At 38.1% G+C, this 17,415-nt stretch overlaps 1 protein-coding gene across 1 annotated transcript in view; it reads right to left on the bottom strand.

The window, feature by feature from the left end:
* The window catches only part of ROS1 (ROS proto-oncogene 1, receptor tyrosine kinase), a 113,805-nt gene that overhangs the window by 35,783 nt on the left and 60,607 nt on the right, over positions 1 to 17,415 (bottom strand). The window contains exons 25-33 of the mRNA XM_070449921.1: positions 16,433 to 16,638; positions 15,067 to 15,350; positions 11,968 to 12,147; positions 9,646 to 9,848; positions 8,147 to 8,291; positions 7,056 to 7,288; positions 6,792 to 6,968; positions 3,051 to 3,219; positions 2,227 to 2,344 (exon numbers count right to left, since the gene is read on the bottom strand). Of these exons, the coding sequence (XP_070306022.1) occupies positions 2,227 to 2,344; positions 3,051 to 3,219; positions 6,792 to 6,968; positions 7,056 to 7,288; positions 8,147 to 8,291; positions 9,646 to 9,848; positions 11,968 to 12,147; positions 15,067 to 15,350; positions 16,433 to 16,638 (1,715 nt within the window). The remainder of the gene's footprint in view (positions 1 to 2,226; positions 2,345 to 3,050; positions 3,220 to 6,791; positions 6,969 to 7,055; positions 7,289 to 8,146; positions 8,292 to 9,645; positions 9,849 to 11,967; positions 12,148 to 15,066; positions 15,351 to 16,432; positions 16,639 to 17,415) is intronic.

The following is a 17,415-nucleotide window of genomic DNA, read 5'->3' as shown; positions in this document are numbered from 1 at the left end:
CCTATATGCAAAAGAGAAAAAGAGACCCAGATGTATAGAACAGACTTGTGGACTCTGGGAGAAGGCAAGAGTGGGATGTTTCAAGAGAACAGCATCGAAACATGTATATTATCTAGGGTGAAACAGATCATCAGCCCAGGTTGGATGCATGAGACAAGTGCTCGGTCCTGGTGCACTGGGAAGACCCAGAGGGATCTGGTGGAGAGGGAGGTGGGAGGGGGGACCGGGATGGGGAATACATGTAAATCCATGGCTAATTCATTTCAATGTATGACAAAAACCACTGCAATGATGTAAAGTAATTAGCCTCCAACTAATAAAAATAAATGGAAAAAAAAAATTAAGTGGCTCTTCACAGACATTGGCCACTAAGAAAGAGAAGGAAGACTTTTTATACTGGTTGGGCACCTTCTATTTACAATACATCATACTGGGGCTTGTCATATGCTGTATCATTTCACTGAATCTTCACAGCAACCTGAAGAGGTAGATATCATCATCTCATTTTACAGACAAGAAAGCTTAAGTTCAAAAAAGAAATAGAGCAAGGATTTTAAGTAGTCTATGTACTGGGTTGGCTAATCCGCCTCAAACTTCATGCCACCCAGACCTTGTGAGTGTGACCTTGCTTGGAAACAGTCTTTTCAGATATAATTAAGCCAAGATGAGATGGTCCTAGTTTAGGGTGGGCCCTAAATCCAATGACCAGTGCCCTCTTAAGAAGAGACACACCCAAGGAGAAAATCATGGGATAACAGAGCCAGAGACTGGAGAGATGCCTGTACACACCAAGGAAAGCCAAGGATTGTGGTCCATCACCAAAAGCTGAGAAGAGGCAAGGGAGGATGCTTCCCTAGAATCCATCCTGCCAAGACCTTGACTTAAGACTTCCAGTCTCCAGAACTGTGAGAGAATACATATCTGTTGTTTTAAGCCAGCCAGTTGGTGGTACTTTGTTCTGGCTGCCCTGGGAAACTGCCCTGGGAAACTCATGCAATCTACTCAGCTCCCAAGTGCATGCACTTTGCAATAAGACCGCCAGCACAGCATGAGCAAGTACACACAAATGTCCTGACCGAAGAAGTTACTCTGAGATACTGTGAGATTCTCTGAGATAGATGACACTTTATATTATCCTACAGTCCCTCTCCTGAGAGTAGAGACTTGGGAGCAAGGAAATGCAGAGTATTTATGGAGCTATGCACTTCACATGTTACTGAGGGGAATACACTACAGCGTTTCTAGCAAGGCTATAGTAAGACTATGGTGTGGCCTGGCTGGTGAGCATAACTGCAGTCATAGACCACCAAGACATTCTACAGGTCAGGATGTACTTCAGTCTGCATCATTTAAAAAAAAGTACCAGAAATTTCAAGAAGTTTTCAGTTAGAAATAAGCAAACATAATTCTCTAGTGTGAGCAGGAAATTTTTTTAAGGTTATGGGAATGCCAGAGCAAGATGAAGCAAAAATAGATCTAAAGCTCAAGTTGCCAGGACTATAATTATGGAAGTGACTTTTGTCCTTGGAGCTTCTTAAAAGATGGCTTCATAGTCCCGTGAGGGGAGTGTCTGTGGAATTTGGAATTCTCTCCTTAAGCTGGCACAAAATCAGCTCATCTGAGCCAGTTATGATTCACAGAGCTCCCCATACTGGCCGGATTTGAGGTTGCGTATGTTCATCAGATTTTCATCGAAGGCGCAATTTTAGTCCCTGGGAACACACTACAAACTGTAACCTTGAAAATGGAGAGAGAATCCTGGGTTCCCTATACACTACAGACCATCTCAGATCTTGACTTGACTTCACCTTCTGAAATATACCAGGTCATTATCACTTCTCACTAGATCTTATTCATCTTTCTAAAACAAATCAATCTCAGAAATTTATGTACATACCATCATCTAACATCAAACATCAATTTAGCTTCTTGAACAGAATCAAGTAAATATTAGGTGCATGATCAAAAGACTGAGTTGTTTCCACTAACAAGGTGTCGCAGATTTCTGAGAAGAATGACTATCTGCCTTGTAACTGAATGCCAAGGCTGACCACTAGGAATTGTGTAAAGAATGTAATGAGGCATGCAAGGCCCTTACACTAAAGATCCCTTATGTTTACTTATAAATACACATTCATAAATATTGTTAATTTTGATCCAATAATACCTTAAAATCAACTGCTTAGGTCTTTGTAGTTTACAAAGCACTTTTGTAAACAGACATACCTGATCTCAAGGATATAGTACATAAGTCTGCTTCCATTATCATCAGCTTTTTCCCACTGTATTGAATTTTTACTCCCTTCTAATAATTTTGGAATGCCTGGTTTACTTGGGACTCCAGCTTTGGAAACAAAAGAAAATTTGATTGATATGTTAGAAGTATAAAATATTCTGCATAACATCTTTCTATAGACAACATTTACCAAGAGAAAAGCCAAATACATTAAAGAAATGTTCAGAAATACGTTCATATGAGTGCATATGTTTAAGTGAGTACCTGAAGATTTTTATTAGTGACGGATTAGATAGATTTATAATAGGAGTAACAATAGATCTTAGCCCAACACAAAATAAGTGATGCAAGTAAAAAAGATGATTGTAAGATTTGGAGCATTTTTCACTGATTATTACAGAGATCAACTTGGAGTTATGGAATAGCTGTTAAAACACTGGCTAATTTAATATACTTGTTAGATTTTTTATTTTTAACATCTGGTTGTAGTAGTCTATAAGTAAATACTTGAACACCCAGTGACACTGTTTTCATTTACTTGTTACTACAAAATATCATAGCTAGACAGAAAATCAGAATAATGAAAGGTGAAACAATTTTTTCCAGTTTAGGATCCTGCAAAACCACACAAGTATTATCTCATTACTGCCTGTAAGAAACCCCTACCTCTTTTCAATTTCTTCAGTCAGGCTCTAAAGATAGTAATTTACTCTTTTAAGAAAAATTTCAACCTCTAGGATTAGTGAAGCGAGCAATGAGAAAAGAATTGAGAGATGTCTAGAGTTGCCTAAGTGTTGAATATGTTAGTACTCACCTTTAGTCTTAAAACTTCCCGGAAGAGAGGTGCTGTTTGCCCCTGTCCAATACACCACCACTACTCGGACATTATAGGAAGCATAAGGCTGTAGGTCTGTGATGCTACAGACATAAGCAAGACCTTGGCTGCACGAAGCTTTAACATGGTAAAACTCATTGTGCTTCCACTAGGAAAAGAAGTCTAAATTAACATTTTTGTTTCTTTAAGAAAAACTTCTTAAACATAGAAATTCAAAAGCCTGTAGCAAGCCTTAAAGCTTGAAGTTTATACTAAAATAAGAGCTTCTTTATGAGTGTCAGATCCCAGATAGTATCCCCTTCCACGAACAGCAATTCTATTTTTTATGACAAGCTGTAAGTTACTTGAACGATGGTCCCGAGGATAAGTCCAAGGTGCGACATGCACCTCTGACTGTTTATCATCGGGAGGATTGTTTGGCTTCTTGGTATCCCTATTCATAGGCCTCTTTATCAAATCAGGATGGCTGAGGATGCAAATTCACAGCTGAGGGGAAATGACCAATTAAAACTGTGATATTTTCAATTCCACACATTTGCTGATTTCAAAGTAGTAATATTTTCACAATATTTCACATATTGAAGAAGTCCACAGTGACTTATAAATGAAAACATTTAGTTTTTCCTCCCCAAACCCTCTTCAGGCATCTAAGCAACATTCCTTATTTTTCTACATAGGAAGCCTAGTTCCCTAAAAGAAGGAAATCTTTGCCTACTGTCACTCAATCACTAAGTAGCAAGGTTAGAAGTTAAATATAGGAAATGTTACTTTCATTTCACTGGGTCTGTAATTATAGCTATATTAAAATTCTTTCTCTGAAACACTGCTTTTAAAAAATCTGTATATTTTTAAATATCTGTGTATTTTAAATAAGATACAAGATCCTTAATATCTTATATGAAAATGATGACTTTTTTCAATATACAAATAGGAGAAGACAGGATACAGCCTTCTGTCAAGGGTTCTTCATGTATTTTCCCCAGTAAAGTTTCCTAAGAAGATCAGTTTCCATAAATAAACCTTACTTTACATCTCCTTTTTCATTTAGCATTCACAAGGTCATGCCATTTCATTGGATGGGCACTTTATATTAGTTTTCTATTCAGTTAGAAATAATTCACACACACAAAAAAAGAAATAATTCACTACAGCACCTTCAGGAAGTAGATCACCTTATTACAGAAAGAAAGAGGAACAGAAGGAACGAAAAGAAAAACCAGAAATGCTGATGTCAGAGACATTGCCTGTTAAACTCATAAATGTCTCAGTGCCACTGATTCATATAGCCTAATGAAATAGATGCAGATGCAAAATAATATTTATTCTGAACCTTCTGAAGGGGGTGAGGGGCAAGGAGGAAGGCAAATGTTGAGTCCTGGCTGAAAAATTTTAGCCCTTTTTGGTCCTGCCTCCTTAATGCCTCCTTCAGTGAGTAGTCTAGATGGCCCAACATTCCACACCACCCAGAAATCATAAGAATGCCTTGGGATGTCAGGGAGATATTTGGCCAAGGGTTTTGCTGGAAAACTATAGCGTATTGACCTCACCACAGCAATGAACGTCCTGGGTGGACCACTAACTTGGAGAGATGCCACGGGCTACCCCAGTAAATCACAAGGGAGTTGGGATCTTCATTCATCAGAAGCCAACAAGTGCAGCAGGGAAGGCTACCAGAGAGGATTTCCAAATTATTGAGCAAGGGTGTGGGGGAAATGGTGCAGATTATGATGTATCAGAGACAGAAACTTCAGAAATGTCTGGTTCTGGTAGGGATTCCCCTGGATAGCTGAGAAAAAGACCATTTACATGAATTTTCATGAAAAAAATTTACCAAAGCAAAATTATTTGTTTCTCCTCAATCTTAAATTGAATGTGTTCTTTTTCTATGCATTATTATAATAAAGAATCTATGAAATCTAAAGACCAAGATAAAAATTTAGCTCTTGTGCTCTAAGACTCTCATTTTTCCATATAAGGAAAAGATGAAGACTGGAAGCTTATCTTTTTCTCCCTTTTCAGAAAGGAGAAGGGCGGAGGTGGAAAGGAACAAAAAAGATTAATTAAAATATGCATATTCACCTTTGTCACTCACCCCTCAGAGTTTTGGTGTGGCGTTACAAGACTATTCCTAACTTCCTATCATGATGAGGTAGGTTCAACTTGCTCAAAAGAAATAGACCTTTCCGACTAGATGTCATCACCAACCCTCTCAGAACACAGCCTTCTACATTAGTACTTGTAGGTGATCATGCATGTAGAAATTACCATCTTACATTTTCAGCTTCAAGATTTCTCAAGTGGTCTACCTAAAAATCTGTTCTGAGCAAGGGTAGAGGAGGTCTTGAAACAAAAGCATCATAAGAAAGTCATGGGGACAGAACCAGGTGGCCCCGTCTTCTGCCCCTCTCCTAAACTTTAAGGAGTGGGGTGGGTGATGATGACTCATGTTCCTTCTGCAGATGGACTAAAGGAAAGCCTCTGTAGCAATGAGTCAGCCCTGAGGGTCCTCTCCTGTCCAGCCGTGATTCTGACTCATCGGGCCACCTGCCTGAGTCTCCAACCTCTCATCAGTAACACGAGAAGCTGGAATCACCTCTAAGGTCCTTCCTCAGTTCACACCTTTGATATGGGAAATGAACTTTACGTCCCTCCCCTTGACTTCAAGCTGAACCACATTAAGCTTACTTAAATAGATGTCCCCCCCAAAAGATGATCCTTCAGTTTCTCCACTTTAAAACTGAATTTTTATGAAATGACTATTTTCTAAATAGGCAACAAATCATCATTAACATGCTCAATGGAAAAAATCCAATTAAACTGTGGTCTTTGGTCTTATCAACTTAATACTTAGAGCAACTTATCACTGCTGTTGCTTATTTTTCATAGTTTTTATCTAAAAGTACAAGATTCTAAAAAATATTTTATATAGTAAAATTTTAAAACCTCTGGGGAGCAACTTCATTTTTAAAGAAAAGTGAGGTCATTAACCATACTGATTTGTTTTTACAAAACACTCCTAACCAGTCTTTACAAATATGGACACACAAATATATAGGAGTGAAAAATGAAATGTCACAATTATAAAAACTTAATAATCTATTAAGTGTATCAGAATAAAAATCAATGTAGATTTTCCTTAGAAGTGAATTAATTGATGCTTAAATTGATGCTTAAATTCAGTGGATAGCTTTACATTGGTTAAAGCATGAAGATTTTTGAATGAGGAACTATTTAAAGTTTACAAGCTGAGATCCAATTACTTTAGAATAAACTAGTTTATCATTTACTTCTTTCCTGTTGCTATATAGTCCTTAAATGGTTGAAAGAACATTTATAAACAGGTTTTAGGTTTATGTTTGTTCATTTCATTTCATTTTTTCCCCCGTAGAATAAAACAAATTGCTATGGACTTCAAACCAGAGAACCATGCTGATAACATCTAAAGTAAGTAAAACATTATGAAACCAGTTAACTGTAATTTATACCCTTTTATGTGAAGCCTTTTAAGAGCAAATTAATCTCTCTGGGAATTTTTTCCATCAGAAATCAGTCTAGGTAGCTTACCACATCTATCTGGAAAATCTGAATCAATGAATGTTGTCAAATATATCACTCATTTAACACAAGTGAATGCCCCCAAGATATTTTTTGAAAAGGCCTTTTGATTTATTCTACAGCATAAAACAAAGATTTGCATTAAAAGTGTACGTTGAGATGTACCTTTTGGAGTTCACACCAAAATCTGATGAGGTGAACATTTGAAGGAGCATTCCAATGTAACTGCAAACTAGTGTTCTCTGGAAGAAAGCCATAAGGTTTCTCTGGCGAGTCAAATGTTTCCACAGTGACAGGGTGACTCTCTGCACACCACATTTCCTCGGCATGGCAGGCCAGAACCTTTTAGTAAAAAAGAACAATTGCGTAACCTTTCTCAAACCTTGCTCTGGAGCGTGGTAATTAAAGTACCCAATCCACTGGCCCTACCTTTAACACATAGAGTTTTCCACCAGACAGTCTAGTAACGAGGAGAGAGAGACTCCCATCTGGATATTCACTTTGCCTTAGTGGAATCTCTGGAATGGGAGCCAGATGAGAGATTGCCACCTGGTAGCGGACGGACTCTCTCGGTCCATTTGGCTTGTGAGATTCCGTCCAGGATATAACGAGGCTGGTGTCTGACTGCACGGTTGTGTTAATGAGCCAAACCGCCTCTGGTACTGAAATAAATAGCCCCGCACAATAAGGGATGTTGCAATAGCACCGAAAGATGGAAAGAAGTCATAGGGTCCTGGTTGAGGAATAAGCATATCATGTGAGCAGAATGAATGACAGATGTTCCAAGGGAAAGCCAGCCTCTTATATAATGGTAAGTTACCAGGCTGCCTGAAAGGCTCTGGCTTATTTTTGACTAATGACTAAATCATTCTCTGACTCCAGTTCGAGGATCTGGCCAATTCTGGTTTTGTGAACGCCATCGGACACATGTGAAAGAAATGGCATTTCCTCATAATAATCACCACCTCTTACAACACATTTTCAGACTCTAAATCCATTTTCTTTAAGGCAATGAGGTTACATGACTACATCTCAGTAGCCCTCGGTAAAATTCACATAGACCTATGGTTGATTCATGTTGAAGTCTGACAGAAAACAACAAAATTCTGTAAAGCAACTAAATTAAAACTTCAATTAAAAAATAATAATTTTTTAAAAATTCACATAGGGAAAAAAGTTTGACTTTCCTGGGCCTCACCATGTGTGCAGAGACCTAGAAATATACAGGAAGAGAGTGACACTGTGTGGTGAGACCAAAGAATGTGTTTCCAGTAACAGAATTTGTTACAATGTTTTGCTATATAGTTGCTTTTCATTTTGATGGAATATTATCCATCATTTTCTGGTGTTAGAGTAAGGATGTCATCAGAATATTCTTCTACAAACACATTTTTCTATTAAGCTTAAAAAACTCACATAAGAAAGATTTCTTAACATCCAGATAAAAACCAAATATAGGCTCACACATCACATAAATTGCAAAATCCCACTCTAGAAACCCACACCATGCCCATACTCACCTCCACTTTTAGTTTTTCCCCATATCTCTTTTCCCAGAGGTATTTGTTCCAAAGGATCTGAATAATAATTCTTTACAGCTATCTGTATCATATATGTTGAAAATGGTTGTAAACCTTCAATAAGGGCAATACTACCCTGAAATTCCTGTAATTAATTTTAAAAAATCAATAACTTATTCTTATTTTTGTAGAAATGGGGAGAAATTATTTAATCAAAGAGAGAAAAAGGAAAAGACTCAAAATTTTAATGTATTTTTAAATCTTGGATCATGACTGACGGTCTTCATTGTCCTAGTCTGCCCAGACCTGAGTTGTTTAATGTTTCCAGGAATGCCAAATGATTGGCAGCCCTCAGTCAATTGTTATTTAACTATTTTATGTAGGATGTTAAATTCCCAGAAGACAAAATTGTCTTATTAGCCGTGCATTAGAAATTCAGCAGGAAGGTATTGTGAGGATGTGACACATAAGTGAATACAGTAAAAGATTAAGCTATGTTACCTAATCATTCTTAGAAATAAAGCTTAAGAAACTGAAAAGGCTTTCCTTAGACCAACGGTTCTCAATTTTGGTTATACTTTGGAATCATCTGGGGAATTTTAAGAAAACACTGATGCCTGGGTCCCACCCCTAGAGATATGATTGCATTAGTCTTAGATGAAGCATGTGCTCAGAGACTTTAAAAACTCCAATGCACTATCAAGGTTGAGATATGATTGCATTAAAATAGACAAAATTCAAGAATAAATAATATATATATATTTTAAATAGACAGATGAAGTAACAAGAATCAGGTGTACTTTCTGTCAAAGTGTATAGCGCTTGTTACCACCAATAGATGATGGTCAATTTCACCTTTTCACTTGATCAAAATATAAGTACAAAGAAAAATACTAGAAACACATGATTCCATCACGTGGAATTAGAACATCAGTGCCAGTGTTGGAATGAATTGTGTCCATTCATTCATCCAAGAAATAACTAGTAAATGCCTATACAATGCCAAGTAGTATGCTAGGTGCTAGGAATACAATGATGGATAAAAAGGTAGTCCCTGCCTAATCGTACATTTATAGAAAATAAAAATATAAAGTACAATTTGTATATTAGCTATATACAATGGAAAACAGGTACACAATAATGTTCTTTCTGCCCAATTTACTTCTTACCCCTCAATCTGTTGGGATGGCCACAAAAACAGGTCTCTATCACTTTCTGGGTATAATTAGATAAAATAATTAGAAAGACAACAAACCCAGCTCTTTTAGGACACTCAGGGAATAGTTACTATAAGGCAATCTACCATTAGTTAGAGTTAATGTACTTTCTTAAAGCTTAACTTACTCCCAGGCAAGAGACTAGAATGGTTTGATGATTCAGTTGTAAAAATCAAAGTAATAGCATATTTCAGAACATTATACAGAAAATACTTTGGCTGAGGATTTTATATCAAAATAGGGCATCTTGGGAAAAGACAAGACAACTGGCTTCAGCCTTACCAGCATTTTATCTCTCAGTTCAGAGCTGTTCTTCATGTCAATTACTTCTTTGTAATAAACCAGGTATGTGGGAGTGGGACTGGTGATGCCGTCCCATGTAAGTTTTGTCCGAGTGGGTGGTAATCTGATTGTGAGGCTGGTGTTAGTGGTGTTAAGTATAGTTGGCTCTGCAATATCAGAAGCTAGAGACAGAAATGCTCTATCTAAAATAATAATAAAAATGATTAAATACATACACACATATGGATAAAAGAGAATCAGCAGCTTTGTCTAACATCAAGAATAATTTCACATTTCATTTTTATTTAACAGATAAGGTATGATATACTGGAGTGTTGGAAATGTTATTCTGGACAGGAAGACACTTTTTTATTTTCATGTATTTTGAAGATGCTAAAATGCCTCGGGAAAAGAGAGCAAAGTAACTGGTAATTGTTTATAATCTCCAGCAGATGGAGCTAAAGTACGCTTAATTATGTACCTGCTGCTGCGTTAGTCACTTCAGTTGTGTCTGACTGTGCGACCCTGTGGCTCGTAGCTGGCCATACTCCTCTGTCCATGGGATTCTCCAGGCAAGAACACTGGAGTGGGTTGCCATTTCCTTCTCCAGTGCATGAAAGTGAAAAGTGAAAGTGAAGTCGCTCAGTCGTGTCTGACTCTTAGCGACCCCATGGACTGCAGCCTACCAGGCTCCTCCGTCCATGGGATTCTCCAGGCAAGAGTACTGGAGTGGGGTGCCATTGCCTTCTCCAGAGGATCTTCCCAACCCAGGGATCGAACCTGAGTCTCCTGCATTGCAGGCAGATTCTTTACCCGTGAGCCACCACGGAAGCCCTAATTATGTACCTGCTGCTGCTGCTAAGTCACTTCAGTCGTGTCTGACTCTGTGCGACCCCATAGTCGGCAGCCCACCAGGCTCCCCCGTCCCTGGGATTCTCCAGGCAAGAACACTGGAGTGGGTTGCCGTTTCCTTCTCCAGTGTGTGAAAGTGAAAAGTGACAGTGAAGTCGCTCAGTCGTGTCCGACTCTTAGTGACCCCATGGACTGCAGCCCACCAGGCTCCTCCGTCCATGGGATTCTCCAGGCAAGAGTACTGGAGTGGGGTGCCACCTAGACAGTAGCAAAATGGACCCTTTTTTATTTCGAAGAAAGTAATGAGAGCATGCTATCAGTCCCATTTTTCAATGAACTCCTATGATGAAAACTGATGTCACCTTTAGGACTTTCATTCTACAGATATGCCTGTGTGCTCAATCTCAACTATCTCTTAACGAATTATTTACCAAAATATATATTCAGCTTATTTATGAATTCTCCCATTTTTCATACTGTATAACTTACATATTTTATAACTGAATACATTTAAGCAAAGAGTGTTTCTTCTCTTCATTTCTGTCCATCTCTAAGAGGGAATTATACTGAATTTAGAATGACATTGTGACTTTAATGGAAGAGAGAACTTAAGAAAACCACTTTAGGTTTGACTGTCACCCATAAGGCTATGTGATGCTGCTTTTGTTTTTGGTTGGTTGGTTTTTATATTTCAAACATTTTTTATTATGACTCTCAGCAAAAAAATATAGTCAGTTCCACCATAATATGATACATACATTCCTTTGAGCCACTTTTTTTTTTGAGGGGGGGGGGTTGGTGGTGGGGGGATGGGGGTGGGCAAGACTACCATTCCCTTCTTCAGGAGATCTTCCTGAGCCAGGGATCAAACCCAGATCTCCTGCACTGTAGCTCCTGCCTGAGCTACCAGGGAAGTCTTGATACATACATTCCTAAAAGGCATTGCATTAAACAAAATCCAGAAGGTTTGTGGGGAAAATAGATTTAGGAGCACAACACTAGAAAACTTCATGGATGACACATGAAATAAACAAAATAGAAACAATAAAAATAGTGCACATGTACACACGTTAAATAGTTGACATATATAATACTATAATGAAAAAGATCTGAAATTAAATGCAAAGCTTTTTGATACCACTGGGAAGTCTAAAATACCATCAGGGGAAACACAAGACAAAAAGAAGGGAAGCTATGTGACTGAGAAGGGAAAGAGAACAGACAGATTGACAGGACAAGGATTTCCCACATCTAAAGTGGCCTACCACAGCCCAAGCCACGAGTACACATAGAGATAAATTGTGACCCAGGGCAAATAGCAATTACAGCGTGCACCAAACCCTGAGCATTTGGAGCAATGCTGAGAGCACAGTGAAGACTTGGAAGGACTGCCCTGGAGGAGGAGACATTATGAGATTTTCCTGATCCGAAACTGGGAGAACAAGCTTACAAAAAATGTGATTTTCCTACCTGGAAAAGGCTGTAGAACTGAACTGTAAACCAAAATATGCTTACTCCTTGGGGCTTCCCCCTGGGAGAGGATGGCCCCATTGCTTTTCTTTGCTTGATAAATCTGTGTGCTGTCCTCTACTTTGGAGATCCAATAAAGAAATTCTCCATCCACAGTCAAGCTAACAAGCATTTTTCCTGCTGATAAAAATCATAAATGAAAGAAAGAACATAAAGAACAAAATACGTAGCTGACATTTTCTGCTCTAAGCAATATGTGAAATCTTTTTTTCCGATCAATTTCGAATCTATTATTTCAGTACAAAAGAATAATTTTATTTTGAATTTTTAGCCTAAGTATTTTATAGGTATTTTCATTTAACTGCCATATCAAGCCAACTTGCCATATCAAGTCATATCAAAGCAAATACTATTATTATTAGTCTAATTTTGTAATAGGAAACTGAGGCTTAGAGGGGTGAAATAATCCCCTCAAAGCCACAAAGTGCAGAACCAGGATTCAAAACTTAGCTGTGTGATTTCATATGAAACAACACCAAATGAAGGGAGGTAAGAGATGAGGCTCAGGGCTCAGTACCTCGCTCAGTATTTTTATCCATGATTTAGAATGAATGCAGAGCAAACTTATTTATCAAATTTGCAGACAATACATATGACTTCTAATGTCACTAGTGCAGTCAGTCTTTGGCTTACCATTCAAAAATATCACAGCAGAATCATGAAATGGATGGAAACTCAATAGCATTTAATTTAATAACAAATATAACATCCTAAATTCAAGGTTAAAATCAAGTCTGTAAATTAGGAAAGAAATCTGGCTTTATAATCATTAACATAAAGAAGACCATGGGTTCTTCAAATGGCAGGCAGCTCAAAGGCCTGATGTCACTTTCAGCTGCAGTAAAAGAAGACCTGAGTAGTCAGAGGTCCTCTGCACTGACCAGAACATATTCAAAGTACAGTGAGTTATTATGGGGCACCATTTAAGAGGATTAAGCAGCTAGAGTTAAATCTCAGGAGGGTGGAGAGGACAAAGAAAGATCTAGAAGCCACATCGCCTAAGGAGAACTTATAGATACTTAAATTTTTTCCTCTAAAGGAAGTGCAGCTGTTTCTACAATTAAGTGGCTATCATGTGGAAAGTGACTGATTTATACTTTGTAAATTTAAAGATCAGAATTCAAGCCAATGAATAGAGAAATGGGAGAAAACTTTAAACATAAGAAAAATATATAATATCTAGAATTGCACAAAAGTTAGACTTCTTTATAAGGTAGTAAATGTTTCACAAACAAGAGCTCAAGCAGTGCTGTTTTTGTAAAGAAGATTTCTTCCAATATTACATCAGCTAAAAGATCTCTAAAGTTATTCTCATTTTCTAATTTGGGGATTACGGATTTCAATTGTGGCTTCCTGAAAGACTGACTAGTTCTACAAGATAAGGGCCCATTAGATAGTCCTGTGTATCAGATGTTAAGGAGAGTTATTCTGACACTTGTTTAAATGGTTGGGAAGACGTTAATCAAGGCTGTTGTAATACTGCAATAGGGGAGGGAGACGTGGACAACTCAGATACAACCAGGACAGCAGGGCTGTTGCCAAGGAGGAGAGGAGAATCAAGGGCCGGGGGATTCCTGCTAAGCTGGTCCAACTGGATTTTTGCTAACAGCGAGCCAAGAACATCAAGAAAGGGGGATAAAGAACTTGGTCAGATACTGAGCAGGCGGGATTCTCTCTAAATTGATCTGGCAAGATTCTTGATAAAACTGGACTCAGCAAGGATGGACATGCAAAGTCAAATGTGAGGCCTAGTTTAGTTACACTCCTCAGAAGAGTGTAACTAAAGGTTAATTAGGGACTTCCCTGGCAGTCCAGTGGTTAAGACTCTGCACTCCATGCTCCTATGGTGTGAGGCACTGGCTGGATACAGGAAGTAAGATCCAGCAGGTCACGAGGCGCGGACCAAAAACAAGGCATTAAAGTTTGACCAAGGAGTCTTTATGAGTGTATCTGTGAGTCTTTGTCACAGATTCAACAGAGGCAAGTTATGCTCCTAGTAAGAGAAGTTCAAAACATTATCTCTAATCTGAAGCCCACTGAAAGTACATTGGAATTATTTCTAGAATGCTCTGGGTGACAAGTCAACAAAACCATACATTCAGTTATACCACACACACACACACAATTTACAGTTTCAAAATGCCCAACAGCACTTTTGATGATGGAAATATTCTATATCTATGATGCCCAGTACAGTAACCTTAGCCACTTAATGCGTTTTGAGCATTTAAAATGTGACTAGTGTGGCTGAGGAATTAAATTTAGAATTTAATTTAATTTTAATTAATTTAAACTTAAATCACCACATGTGATGAGTGATTACTATACTGGATGGTGAGGACTAGAGCTTTAAGAATATATGGGGATGTTTAGGGTGTTTTTTAAACTTTACAGGTACTTCTAATTAGGAGACTACCAAATGACTTTAAAATATTTCCTCTATAAGCTTGTGAATTTCAACAAATAGACCTGTCAAATATTGACCAAGTCACACTAAATGTGAAGGCAATGAGATCAGCACAGGAGTGAAGTACTGGTAGGAAGATCAGGGATGCCGTAATTAGGCCCAGTTTCAAAACAGCTTCTGTATTAATTGTGGCCTTACAGACATGTGACCTTACCTTTCTCGGCCTCAGTCTCCTTATCTGTAAAACGCAAATATTAATATCTACTTCACTGAGGTATTTTGAAGATAAAATGCAATAATGCATTTAGTAACCTGTCTAGAATATGTAATTAAGCTCAATAAGTTGTATTAATACTTCTGTTAACTGTAAAATGACAAGAAAAAAGCTCCCTAATAGATCCAGAAAATTATGTGAATGCCTATGTACAATTTGCCTGAATACAGCTTAAATTCTACAAAAACATTTGGCATGGTCTGGAGCAAATACCATATATGTATATTATATGTGTGTATGTATATATATGTATATGCATATATATTCATTTGAGTATATGTTGCCTGTAACCCCTTTTTAATGGGACAGGAAGGTCTCCCATCGCCAGTGAAGATCTACATACACACATGTGTCTTACCAAGAAGAGCAGGCAGGAGGATAATTTGCCGACACTGACATGCTTCTAGATCTGTGGCCCAGATCTCTTGACCTTTGACAAAGTATATCTGTGGTTTCTTTAGGTCAGAGGTGTCAATAGTCATTGCTCCACTCAACTCAGATTCAGTCACATTGCAAGAACACTGGCTCCCGTTTGGAAGGTTTGTGACTGGGGCTTGTAGAATTCCATGCACAGTCTGGTTGATAATACTGTAGTAGAACATCTGAGATCCAGAACCAAAAACTTCTGTCCAATATAGGCGACTATTGGGGAAAAAAAACATCCTCCAGTTTAATCAGTTAAACCTACCATCACACATTTCACTTTTTAATGAAGAGACATCGTTTCTGATGACTGTGGGAACAAATGCCACCTTTAGAGAGAACATGTCTCAGTGCTCAAAAACCTTCTGATGGAAAAGGTCACATGAAGTCTAGTATGTAGCGTTTGCCAACAATTTCTCCATAAATGTGTTTACAACAAAAGCCTTTGATTATAATGACCTTGTAAGTGTGTTTAGTCACTCATTTGTGTCCGGCTCTTTGTGGCCCCATGGACTGTAGCCGATCAGGCTCCTCTATCCATGGAATTCTCCAGGCAACAATACTGCAGTGAATAGCCATTCCCTTGTCCAGGGGATCCCAACCCAGGGATCGAACTTGTGTCTCCTGAATTGCAGGTGAATTCTTTAGCATCTGAGCCACCAGGGAAGCCTTAATGATCTTAGGTGTTGTATTAAATGGCTCATTAAAGGCTCTAAATATGAAATACATTTGCATACTTTCCATCAACACCATCTCCATTCCTCTCTTCTTAATTTGGTTTCCACTTCTTAACACTAGTTACCAATCTAGTTTCAAGATAGATTATAACCATGCTAATGGCACAAACATAAGCAACCTGAAAAACTGCCCTTCAGTTGCTGAATGGAGGTCTTAAAATTCATCTAATGAAGACATTAATTAAAGACAAGTGAACCCAGAATATCATTTACTGTGCAAAACAAACTGCCTATCTCCTGCTCATTTCCTGCCGCTGTCTCAATCCCCTTCCTGTCCTTACCAACTGGGGGTGTTTATTAAATTCACTGGATTAAAAATACACTTCAGTTTCCTGCTGGTAACTAATCTAACTTTAGGTTAAAGGAGTTCTCAGTATGGATTAATTTTATATAGTGGTGGTTATGGGCTCATTATTCATATATAGAATTACTTACTGTAAGTTAACATCAAGAACATTAAGCATCTTAGTGTCCCATCACTGACTCTGATATTAAACCAAAGATATCACATTAAATATGTTTATGTCTATTTCATCACAATAGAAACAGATACACTTCACATACCTTAAAAAAGGATACACAGAAAAAGAAGTTATTGTTGAATTTCTGTTGCAAGCTTTCAGCTTCCTGGGATATTTCACCTTGCTTTCAAGATCCATATCAAATATTTGCATTCTGTTTTGTGACTCTTTCAGCACAAAGTAGAGGTGCCTTGAAATCCAGTCAATTGTAATAATTGTGATATCAAAAACCAGTGCATCTCTGAAAATCTTAACAACAGGTGGAAAGCACAATCAAGAAGATAGTGGTCACTTTCCTCAAATCTGATGACTTTTTTTTAAACACTCGTATTACTTATTAACTGCACTTCTCTTTTGTAACATTGAAACTTGGTAACTCTGGACTGTGTACCGTTGTGACACTGGACCTCTTTTCACACGTGGTTAATTTCAATCACCATGACTTCAACTGTAATCCATAGACCAGTGCTACAAATCTACATCTTCAGGCAAGGTGGCTCATTGAGTTACTGATTCAAATATCAAACTACCCACTGAAAATATCCCAGAAAACAGAACGCATCCCTCCACCCCCAATTCTCCTTTTCTCCTGCATTTTATATTACTATGGATTTCCAGCACTCACCTGAGGAACAATCTTGACAATAGTCATTCACCCTTGACTTCTTCCTCCCATTACTACCCATAGTGAATTATGGGTAGTATCTCCCAAGTTTATCCTCTCTTCTCTCACTCACTGTCTCTCGTTTCCTGCTTAAAATTTCCTGTCTGGATTTCTGTGATAGCCTCCTGACTGCCTCCGACTTAACTTTCTCTAAGGGTATTCAGACAGGTGACAGAGAGGTCTTCCTGAAACACTGGTTGATTGCGTTAATGATGCACTAAATGTTTTGAATGGCTTAATGCTGGCTTTAAAATTGACACTCAACTCCTTAGCACATTATATTCAGGTCCCTGCCCACCTCTCTGGCTTTAACACCTGACTTTCCTGTGCCCTCACCTCCATCTCCATTCCAAGTCCCTTCT

This window comes from Odocoileus virginianus, chromosome 19, assembly GCF_023699985.2.
Source record: "Odocoileus virginianus isolate 20LAN1187 ecotype Illinois chromosome 19, Ovbor_1.2, whole genome shotgun sequence".
Taxonomy (NCBI): domain Eukaryota; kingdom Metazoa; phylum Chordata; class Mammalia; order Artiodactyla; family Cervidae; genus Odocoileus; species Odocoileus virginianus.
Note: the sequence above shows the minus strand (reverse complement) of the source record. Positions and strands in the feature narration are given on the sequence as shown.